The 11,480-nt window shown below is 36.5% G+C and overlaps 1 protein-coding gene across 3 annotated transcripts; it reads right to left on the reverse strand.

Moving 5' to 3' along the window:
- Nucleotides 1-324: 324 nt before the first annotated feature.
- On the reverse strand, nt 325-7,802 carry LOC137011060 (serine/arginine repetitive matrix protein 2-like). 3 transcript variants are annotated; one of them, XM_067373633.1, is made up of 10 exons: nt 7,684-7,802; nt 6,131-6,162; nt 3,871-4,051; nt 3,677-3,779; nt 3,478-3,558; nt 3,228-3,395; nt 2,537-3,144; nt 1,954-2,153; nt 1,644-1,803; nt 325-745 (listed from the first exon to the last, which is right to left on the reverse strand). In XM_067373633.1, the coding sequence occupies exons 3-10, from the start codon at nt 4,049-4,051 to the stop codon at nt 594-596; spliced, it is 1,653 nt and encodes a 550-aa protein (XP_067229734.1). In that variant the 5' UTR covers nt 6,131-6,162; nt 7,684-7,802; the 3' UTR covers nt 325-593. The 3 variants fall into 3 exon arrangements, with proteins under 3 accessions (XP_067229734.1, XP_067229735.1, XP_067229733.1); XM_067373634.1 differs by lacking the exon at nt 7,684-7,802 and having other exon boundaries at nt 6,131-6,608; XM_067373632.1 differs by lacking the exons at nt 325-745; nt 1,644-1,803; nt 1,954-2,153; ... (2 more) ...; nt 3,478-3,558; nt 3,677-3,779 and having other exon boundaries at nt 3,830-6,162.
- Nucleotides 7,803-11,480: the final 3,678 nt, after the last annotated feature.

Genomic DNA, 11,480 nt, shown 5'->3' on the forward strand with positions numbered 1-11,480 from the left:
TGAACAAGCAGCACTGTGTACACAATTCGTCAACATCTGATTCAGTTCATGAACAAGCAGCACTGTGAACACAATTCGTCAACATCTGATTCAGTTCATGAACAAGCAGCACTGTGAACACAATTCTTCAACATCTGATTCAGTTCATGAACAAGCAGCACTGTGTACACAATTCGTCAACATCTGATTCAGTTCATGAACAAGCAGCACTGTGTACACAATTCGTCAACATCTAATTCAGTTCATGAACAAGCAGCACTGTGAACACAATTCGTCAACATCTGATTCAGTTCATGAACAAGCAGCACTGTGTACACAATTCGTCAACATCTGATTCAGTTCATGAACAAGCAGCACTGTGAACACAATTCGTCAACATCTGATTCAGTTCATGAACAAGCAGCACTGTGTACACAATTCTTCAACATCTGATTCAGTTCATGAACAAGCAGCACTGTGTACACAATTCTTCAACATCTGATTCAGTTAATGAACAAGCAGCACTGTGTACACAACTCTTCAACTTATGATTCAGTTTATGAACAAGCGGCACTGGACACAACTCTTGAAAATCCAAACAAGTCACAGATCCGTTAACCTGTTGTACTCTCCTGACACTCTTTTCTCTTCATCCTCTCTCTCCTGCCACCATCCCTATCTGGGGCCAGATATAGCCATCTTTTGATGGTGGAATCAATGTCCTTTTCTGTGGCCGCAGACGTCAGACGGTTACGCCTCACAGCCGCTGAAACATACATGTAAACATGGTTTGAAATCAGCTCCTGTATCAAAAGCTAATGTGGCTATTGAATTTTAAAGGAGAAATACATTAAAACTGAACCCAGAACCTATTTACAGACATTCAGTTACATCTACACATAGAGAATGTAAATTAATGCAGATCAGTTTAGTAATGAGCTGGCACCATCATCCGACCAGGTTAAGTACAGATATACAATACAGATATACTTTTCAAAAAAATCTTGGCCTTAGTGCAATGCTATGATAGTTTCAATACCATTTGTTCAGCAGAAAATAATAAGGACAATATGAATCATGTGAACTAGTCATGTATGTCTACACTTTCGATTTAAACTGGTCTTTGCATGTATACACCAGAATGTCCCGGGTTCAGTTTTAGTGGAATTGTCAGTTACACTATGTTTTATGGTTTCCTTGTTACACAGTGTAATTGTTAATTTAAGAACAGTGTAATATAATTGAAGTACTTACTATAGTTAGCATTAGGGTTTGGTTTAAAGTTACTGCATGCAACTATTCATAAGTAACTGTTATTATTACTCTAAGTACATGTAACATGCAGCAAGGACACTGTAAAATAAAAAATAACACTTGTGTTTCCTCTCCTCTCCCCTGCTCACCACCTCTTATCTACCTCCTCCCTTCTCTGCATAACTTCATTTTGTCCCCTCCTCTCATCTTTTTCCCTCATCCCTCAATTTCTCCACTCTATCCTTTTCCTCTGCCCTTTTTTCTCCCTCCCTCTTTCCATCCCTTCTCTCACATTTCCTCATCTCGTTCTCCTCTCTTCCTCTACTCCCCTTGTAACCTTAATTATCAATTTAAATAAATTTAGATTTTTAAACACTTAAAGCACTCTTATGGCATAAAGTACAACTTACCAATCACAACATCCCTTAAACGTAAGCGCTGGAAACCAATTTTTCCATTTATTCCTCTCATGTTGATTTTTTGCGCCAAAGAGTTAGTAATCAGGCCCTGCATAATCCTCCAAATGCACTCGTGGACGTCCACCCCACCTTTGAGAGCCAGCGTGTTTACCTGAAATCACCATGAATTATTTTTTTAAGCAATGGTTTAATCAATTATAAATCTGTCCCCACATTTAACAGGGTAAGTGCCACCACAAATAGAGTGCATGTCTGTGGAAAACACTGAAGATAATGGAAATGTGATGATTTGCCAACATACCAACTGTTTCTGGAGGTCAGGATTACTATGTAGTTGTTCCTCCATTTCCTGAAGAGAACTGACATCTTTAAGTGGCAACAAATTTCGATCCAGGACTGTCTCTGTCTCATCAGCCGATTTCATACTCTGCAGGGTCTTGAAGATGATTCGCAGTTGGTCCATCATCATTTCCTGTTTTGTTAATATATTACGCAGGAGGGCTAGGAAGAAAACAAGAAAGACAAATATAAGTTTTCAGTCACTTAATTAGGTAAACACTGACCATTTGCTTGTCCAAACCAAAACTGTATTCCAATGCAAGTCAAATTTGCAAGTTAACATGCCAAACGACTAAAATTGTGGATTAATCACCATTGGGACTATTCTTTATCATCACAAATTACAACATCTCAACAAAACATTCTTGAGATATGAATTTTTGGAAGTTGATGGCACAAACATACGTTCATCTAAGTTTTAACTTGTAGTCATTTTTTGTATAAGAAAGAGTGTAAAAAACAATATGAAGTACAAATAGTAATTTGCCAGAGGAAAAAAAATTACGAAAAACAAACATAACTATAATAAATATTAATATACTCACATGTTTGCAAACTAGATGTCTGCTCCCTGGTCTGGTGTGGCTCAATATGCTTTGATGGGACTAGAGAAGGTGCAGCATGGCTTGGTCTATGGCTCTCAGAGCTGGCATGACTTGATCTACCAGTCTCAGTGCTGATGCTGCTTGATGTGTGGATCTCACTGCTGACATGCCTTAATGGACGAATCTCAGAACTGATGTGCCTCGATGTACAGCGCTCAGTGATAATGTGCCTGCTATGGTCTCTTGGGTTGTGCTCAGGACTGCTATGGCCTCTTGGGTAGAGGTCAGGAGTGCTGTGGCCTCTTGGGTTGTGCTCAGGACTGCTATGGCCTCTTGGGTAGAGGTCAGGAGTGCTGTCATCACTTGAGTAAAGCTCAGGAGTGCAGTAGCCTCTTCGATGGAGGTCAGGAGTGCTGTGGTCTTTTGGGTGGAGGTCAGCAGCACTGTGGCCTTTTGGGTGGACCTGAGGAGTGCTGTGGTCTTTTGGGTGGATGTCAGCAGTGCTGTGGTCTTTTGGGTGGAGCTTGGGGCTGTTTTGCTTTCCTGGGTCTAATGCAGGAGTGGTGTGCTGCCTACTGATCTTTGGAGCACTGGGCAATGAATACTTTCTGCTCAAATGTACAAAATATGTTAGTCCTTTATCTGCTGTGATAAAGTGTATAAAATTTTTAAAAATACTGAAGCTTCCTACCCTTTTCTTGACATTGTTCCTTCCAGGGTGCCTTCCATGTCATCATAGTGACATTCAGGAACACCGTGGCCTCTTTGGTGAAGCTTGGGGATGTTTTGCTTTACTGGTTCTAATGCAGGACTTTTGTGCTGTCTGACGATCTTTGGAGCATTGGGCAATGGATACTTTCTGCTTAGAAGTACAACAGATCTTAGCACTTTATCTGGTATGATAAAATACACTATAATTTAAAATAGCAGTAGGTTCTTACCCTTTTTTTGATTTTTTTTCTTTCACAGTGCTTTCCATCTCATCATCATCATCCTCTCCGGGGAAAAAATTGTTTTTAGGTCTAAGAACATATATCATCATTTCAAGATATGCAATTATTAGTAAATGTTGTGCACCACCAATTAATAATAAAAAAACAAAAACAAAAAAAAAACAATGAAACACATTCTTCCCCCTACATTCTTCTTCTTTTAAATTTAATTGGTGAGTTCCCTCCATCACTTCCAATGTCAGTGTGATCAACAGCTTGAGGAAGTTTCCGTCTAGCTTCATTGTAGTCATCTGGGAAAGTAAAAAAAAAAAAAAAAAGCAATTTTAAGTAATACATAACACTAGTTCAGTTTGAAGAAAGAGGTGAATTAATGTAACTTACGTGATGTGTAAATAATTCTGGCCTTATGGGGCTTCCATTCATCTCCAGGACATTCTTGTAATTTTACAGCTTTTGCTACATCAGTTTTATTTGGAGGCCACATGCACTCTCCATTTTTCATCCAAATGGAAGGTACAACTTCAACCTCATTGGTGTTGTCAAAAACAACTATGTGAAACATCTAATGAGAAAAAATTGAAACCACAGTAACATACTCTTTAGCCAACTGAAATGCTAAAACAAAAGGGCTATTTGTCTCAATGCAATAGTGGAACAACAACAAATCGGTTTTGGAATGGTAGTCTCACATACTTCTGGGGCTTATTTCTAACCATGAAACATTTGATGTTAGTAGAGAGGTTGGAAACAACAAAAATTCCCAGCTCTCTTGAGTCAATAGGATATGTAAAGAAGTGTTCCACCTGTTTATATTCATTGGCCACAATGTACACTATTCCTTTATCCTCAACAATGTTCTGGACTAACAACAACTTTTTATCAATTTTGATGCAACAATCTCTCTCTTTGACCTTCACAACTACATCATCTGTAGCAAGCACTCTATATTGACGAACTTGTTGTGAGAAGCATTCTGGCACTGGCCCATCCATATGCTCATTTTCCAGTTTTTGAGTTGCCTCTTTAACATCAGAACTGTAGCTGTCATTTTCCATCTCTGATAATCTTCGTATCACCTGAGTCAAAGGATTAAGTGGACCTCGAACCAATTTTTTTAGTTTTCCTAAGAAATTTTCAAAGGGAAATGCTGATATAAGGTCTAAATTACCATGGACTTTGACATCATCACTGAGATGCACCAGACCATGAATATTGTATACCAAAAACTCCTCACCGTAAAGCAGGCCAAAGTGTTCAACGAATGACACCAAAAGAGTTTTAGCAAAGTCATTCAACTCCATACAATATTGTGGACTTGCCAAAATATACACGCCTACTGACAACAGCATGAAGTTGTCATAGATCTGAGGCTGCAGAATACCCCTCAGCACAACTGGACCAGTGTACAACAAGAATTGGCGTAGTTCTGTGGCTTTCCACCTACATCTTTCAGCCAGAACCCGTGGCCTTCGAGCAAACTCGCTTGGAATGTAATTTCTCAGTGCAAGAAGTCTATCTGAAACTATGGAAGCTTGACTAGATGAAATGCGACAGTACAAGGGACCAGTGGTGCTGATCCACAAGTCTAAGAGACGTCTCATTACACCCAGACAAACCAGGTGCATATAATCATATGGAAAACAAGTGACCATGTCGATGCCAACCTCTGTAAGAGGTGAGTGTTGGATGTGGTGTTCTTCATCTGTGGCTTGCCTAAAACTATCATCAGTTCTGCGCCTCGCATTAACCTCAGGAAATGTCATTCTATTCGATTTGCGGATACCTGTTTGGTGACACTTGTCACATCCATGATAAGCAGTGTGTGACTTCACACCTCTGATGAACGCTCGTGCTGGGGTGTCACACACAACAGAAACAACATTCAAAAAGAAAGTTTTCTGCTTGAACAGAAACCCATCTTTCAACACTTTTAGCTCTTGAACCAGATCATGAAGATACTCAGTCAAGGAATTTGGCTTAGAAGTACCACAAAACAGTCCAATCAAAATAGGTTTCTTGGTGTATCCTTGCAACAAACCAAGAATTGGCCAAAACTGTGTAGTTGTACTCTTGAAGATAGGTAATCCATCAAAATTTAATTGCAGTTTAAAAACATGTCTGTCTGGCACATTACGCCAAATGACATCTAGAATTTTCCGAATAGAATTCAGAATTCCACAATAATGGAACACACCACCTGCCACACTGCTAATTTTGTAGCTCGTTTTTGTTTTCAACAACGTTCGTCCATCCTTTGGCAGAGAGGGATGACAGATTTTGAGGATGCTGAGAAGCGCTGACAGAGCTATTAGAGATATTCCAAATTCAATTGCCCAGTCTGCCAGAGAACTCTGCAAACCACCATCCATCTCACTACACTGTTCTCCAAGATCAGGCAGATCCTCAACAGAAGCTGCACTCTTTTCATGTACTTCCTTATCCTCAGTGCCATCAACTAGATCATCATCACTTTCATCACCAATTTGCATGTCAGATTCCTCTGAATCATCAACATTAACACTTGTCTCATCATTCACAATTCTTTCCCCATCATGCTCGTTTTCCATTAGTTTACTGACTACCCTTAATGCCTTTCTTCGTGAATTGCCCCTATCATTGTACATCCAAGTCTTTTCCATACCGTGGCTTTACTCAGGTCTTTTGTTCTTCAACCTGAAACAACAAATAAAAGAAAATATTTCAAATTGTAAAATGAATCATATAAATTATTAATAATACAGAAAGCAAACACACACACACCAAACACAATCAAGAAAATCATAAATGAATTGGTGAAACTACAAGGTCCATGTACGTTTTGATAGTTGTTGGCACCTTTAATAGTTTTCTTCATTTGTTCCAAAAAAAATATTTTTTGATTGACAGGTTAAAAACATGAACCAAAAAAATCAAGCAGAAATATTTTTGTTTTTGTTGTTGTTGAACAAATGGAAAAATGAACAACGGTGTTGTTGTTTTCTTAATTTCTGCTTATTTCATTTCAAATTGAAAGACAAACTATCAAAACAAACACATAAACCCGTTTGCTCTCATTACATAATTTGTCAAACAACACCATTGTATTATTAAATCTATACAACTTGAATATTACAATCTGAACCCAGATAGCAAGCCATGATCGAAATAATGTTGATTCAATATTAATTTGTCAATGTTAACATCATTGAATCAATATCACTTTTGCACCCTCAATTAATGTTGAAATTTCAACAAAAAATAAATAAATAAATAAATAAATAAATGGTAATGGCATTGAATCAATGTTTCCACTTTCAGAAAATGAAACAACTACAACTGACTTAAAGCCACAGCCTGAAATCAACTGAAAATAAAAGAAGACAATAAATCTCTCAAGATAATTCTTTTTGAGAATTAACAGGTTTAGATGTTGATGTTTTATTGAAAATGTTTGGTCACCATTTTGGTGGTCAGTGGTTCTTTTAGTTGGGCAGTTTGACTCTGGGCTTTTTGTGTGAGTTTGTGCTCTTTGTAACAGTGTTTACTAAAACACACCATTTGTTGCAAAGAAACAAGAAACAATAAACTAGTATATAAGACAGTTTTCTGCCTCACAAAGCAGAGTATATTTCTAACCTTGTTCCTGACCAAAAGTGGTTAATTGTTATTGAAATATTTACCAATAATACTTTCTTGCCACTGATCATATTCAGATTTTTTTTAAATAATGATGACCAATGTTGGTGACCAAACATTTTCAATAAAACATCAACATCTAAACCTGTTAATTCTCAAAAAGAATTATCTTGAGAGATTTATTGTCGTCTTTTATCTTCAGTTGATTTCAGGCTGTGGCTTGAAGTCAGTTGTAGTTGTGTTTCATTTTCTGAGAGTGCAAACATTTATTCAATGCCACTACCATTGACTTTTATTTGCTGAAATTTCAACATATTTTCAACATTAATTGAGGGTGCAAAAGTGATATTGATTCAATGATGTTAACGTTGACAAATTAACATTGATTCAACATTATTTTGATCATAGCTTGCTATCTGGGAATGTAATCGACGAACATTTAACATTAGTGAACTGATTACATTTTAATATAGGCCTAACAGCTACGATTATGCATTGTTCATACTTACTCTACAATCCAAAAAAAGTAACGTTAAACCAAATATAGGCTATAAAATATATTTTACAATATTCACTTACCAAACTTCGTTCGCTATGCTCGAGTCAATTGAGGAGTCCACGGCCGTTAGAGATGTGCAGCCTCAAGTGCATTCAGTGCCCGCCCAATTCTTCAATAACTCTGATTCCGGGAGTAATTTTTTTTTTTTTGGTTAAAGCGTTCTAAAACGTTAACCAAACCAGCTAAATCGCAAGATTACACACTTTTAAATGAAGAAAAAAAAAAAATCCAAATCGAACAATAAAGGTACAAGATTGAGTCTGAGTGTGTCCTGACTGCAATGAGGTTAAAACGGCAAACCCATGAAGCATTGCGCTTTATGCGCGCTTTTCTAGATGCGACCTGATTGGTAGATTTTTTTTCTTGCTCCAATATGCCCAATAATACTAGGACATTTTCAGAAAGAAAACATATGTGTGAAATTGGCCTTGTTTGTGCATAAATTAAGATAATCAAACAATTAAATTTCTATCTGCTGCTAATTTAAAAAGCTTGCTTCCTTCTAACACTATTATACAGTATATAGGTACCATTAATATGTAGGTATATGTATATATATATATATATATATAAAGCAAATATTACACACAAACAAAATTATTACAAACACACACACATACATATATATATATATATATATATATATATATATATATATATAGCTATATATACATACATATATATGCTTTGTGTACTGTGTTAGACTGTCTTAGTATTGCGCTTTTGTTGGTTTGCTTACGGTTTGTTGTCCTCTATTGTAAATCTCTTTGGATAAAAGAGTTTGCTGAATGATTAAATGTAGCCTAAATGTAATATAAATTTAAAGTTTATGGTGTCCCATAATTGATTAAACCTTGTTGATGGAGAGCAATAAACCCACGTTGTAAACAGGAATAGGGGAAACAGCTGTGTTCATGAAAATATTATCAATTATGAAATATCTGTGGGAAAAGTCTGGCCACACATATGTGGCCCACAGTTCTATATTTTACATGTGGCCCAAATAATACACTTAACAATTGGCCCATATCTTGTTTGCCGTCTTAAAGACGGTTCCATGTCCACCATAACCGGGCCATGTTCGGTTCACATGCCTCATGCCAGTGCCGACTGAATGCCAGCTGTGCCGGCTTCATGCCAAATCAGGGCCAGAAGTCTTTGCTACCTGGGAACGAGCACTCAACATGATTTTAAAAACAACACATCCCAGCGCCACATCGCCTATTATTAACACAAACTGATAATCAACTAGAGGTGTTTATTTTGTATTAGATATCCGCGAGATGCCGCGAGATGTTTCAAAAAGTGGTGGGGACAATATCGACCCTTTCAAAAAGTGGTGGGGACATGTCCCACCCGCAAATTACGCCTATGACTCACCCCCAAATAGGGGCAAATTTGTGGGGTATTTTACAGTTTTTTACAGACGCTAGGACACATTTCTCAATACTTAGGTCACTTTTGCAAAACTCTTCACACAGTTCTCCTAACCAACTTTCATCTTGGCAAAGCAGTTAATTTCACATTCAAAATGCACTACAACTACCAAAACACTTAATTCAGGTCTCAAATCAACTCATTCTTTCAGAACACTAGCAAAGGTTGACAGCCGACAAACACACTTTGTCACCCACAAAACAATTACCTAAAAAACACTAACAACATGTAGCATTATACAGTGTTTTCTTGTGTAAAACAAGGACACATCTCTGTTTATAATTCACTGCAATATATGTTACTGGAATGAATCAGACATGATGCAGAATTTGTCAATATTTTATGTAGTTTATTTATTTTTATATTTTTTTTATAATTCCAAAATACAAGAATTTGTATACACACCATCCACTGATACAGATACAATTCAATTGTTTTTATAGCATTTGATTTTAAGATTTAAAATATATTTCATTACTGTAAAATATTACTGTAGGAATGTAGCAAATTGCTGTCTTATTGAGTTTTGTATTATGTTATTGTTTTGAACACAAGTTTAACAGTTTTGAAAACAGTATGTAAGCATGTGCAAATCGGTCTGTACATACAAAGAGTTTTGGCAGTTGTTGTGTCTGAGTGAGAAAGGAATTCATAAAATTTGAGAGATGTAGTCATTGAATGCATTTTGTGCCAAAGCAATGATAATTGATCCTCAGTTTAGCCCACATAGACTTCTGTTGTGCTCACTGTGTGAAGAGTTTTGCAAAAGTGACCTAAGTATTGAGAAATGTGTCCTGGCGTCTGTAAAAAACTGTAAGCTGAAACTTGACCATACCAGAGACTTATATTACATCATGTGAAAGAGGGCATAATAGGTGCCCTTTAACCCAACCTGCTGGGTTTGTCCATATTTAACCCAACTTGGGTTTTTTTAACCTAGCATTTTTTAGAGTGTAAATACATGTGGCAAAAGTTAAACACAACTACAACACAGTTGTCATCCTTTTAACACAATGACTCAAAATTATTCACACTTATTTCTAATGATGTGATCAAATCAACTGTATAAAATATAGGTCAGTTCAGAGTGCACAGGTGACACAGGTGCTGAATGATGATACCAACAATAGATGGAAACAATCTGAAAAGTAGAGGACGAAGAGTATGTGTAAGAGGATGATGAGGAGAAAGAGCAAGGGGTGTGGAGACAAGGCTGTCAAGGCTGGATCCGGCACAGGTTTTTCCCTTTGCCTGGCAAGAGAGGACATTGTCTGTGATGTGGAAAATGTCCTCAACAATATTCAATAATATTCAACAATATTATTGATCTGACAGTACTGACATTATAGGATGAGAACTGAACTAAGCTAGCCTAGATGATGACATCAACTGCTTTATAGAGGAAAATAATTACAGTCATTTACATAATAATTGATGGTCTTTACAATGTAAGTGAATCAACACTGAACTGACTTCAGCTGAACAATGACACTATTTTCTTTTAGAGCTGTACAGCCAAAATGAACCCTCTTTGCATTACTGATCATCATGTACCTGTTATCACTGTAAAGCTGCTATGACTATACTAGACTAGACTAGACTAGACTAGACTATACTATACTAGATAGACTAGTATCTGTGTAGTATAAATTGCAATTGAAATAAAGGTGACTTGACTTGATTTTGGCCGCACCCAACATGAAGACATGATGCTGAAGCAGAATGAATCTCTCACTGACCCTGAACTTTGTTTTTTTTGTTTTGTTTTTTGTGTACTGCATCATGCTTTTCATTTAGAGTTTTCTTTGACCTTTTAGTCATTTGCATTTAGACTGCTGTATGTTTGCAGTATGTAAGTACTGTATATACAGACATTCAATACTATATAATATTGAATATAATACTGTACTTGCAGTACATACAGTATACTTTAAATTCACATTACTTGTGATTTCTATGCATTTTATGTAATGCAAAATGTGTATGTGTTACAATATACTTTTTTCTGTAACCTTATGTTCTGGATGTTGTGTTTTCCATTTTTAATGTAGTGTCTAATGAATGATCTGTAGTGTTTATATATTGCTTAATGTGTATATGATCTGAAAGCTTTGTTTAATTTTGCCATAAGAGTCAGAGGTTTTGTGTAATTAGTTTGAAGATTTTATTTCTGTTTAATGTTTTGAGAAAATGAGTGATGGTTTCAAGAAATGTGTTTTAGCAATTGTGAAATACTGTAGTTGAAGATCTTTACAACGGAACTGTATCAACACTGAACTGACTTCAACTGAACAATGACGCTTTTCTTTTAAAGCTGCGAAATGAACTCTGTTTGCATCATTGAATCATTTTCCTGTTATCACTGTAAAGCTGCTTTAAA

Source organism: Chanodichthys erythropterus, chromosome 21 (genome assembly GCF_024489055.1).
Source record: "Chanodichthys erythropterus isolate Z2021 chromosome 21, ASM2448905v1, whole genome shotgun sequence".
NCBI classification, from domain to species: domain Eukaryota; kingdom Metazoa; phylum Chordata; class Actinopteri; order Cypriniformes; family Xenocyprididae; genus Chanodichthys; species Chanodichthys erythropterus.

Bases quoted from the DNA above. Each gene is read 5' to 3' on its own strand.
- LOC137011060 (XM_067373632.1), bottom strand. From the start codon at position 6,128: ATGGAAAAGACTTGGATGTACAATGATAGGGGCAATTCACGAAGAAAG.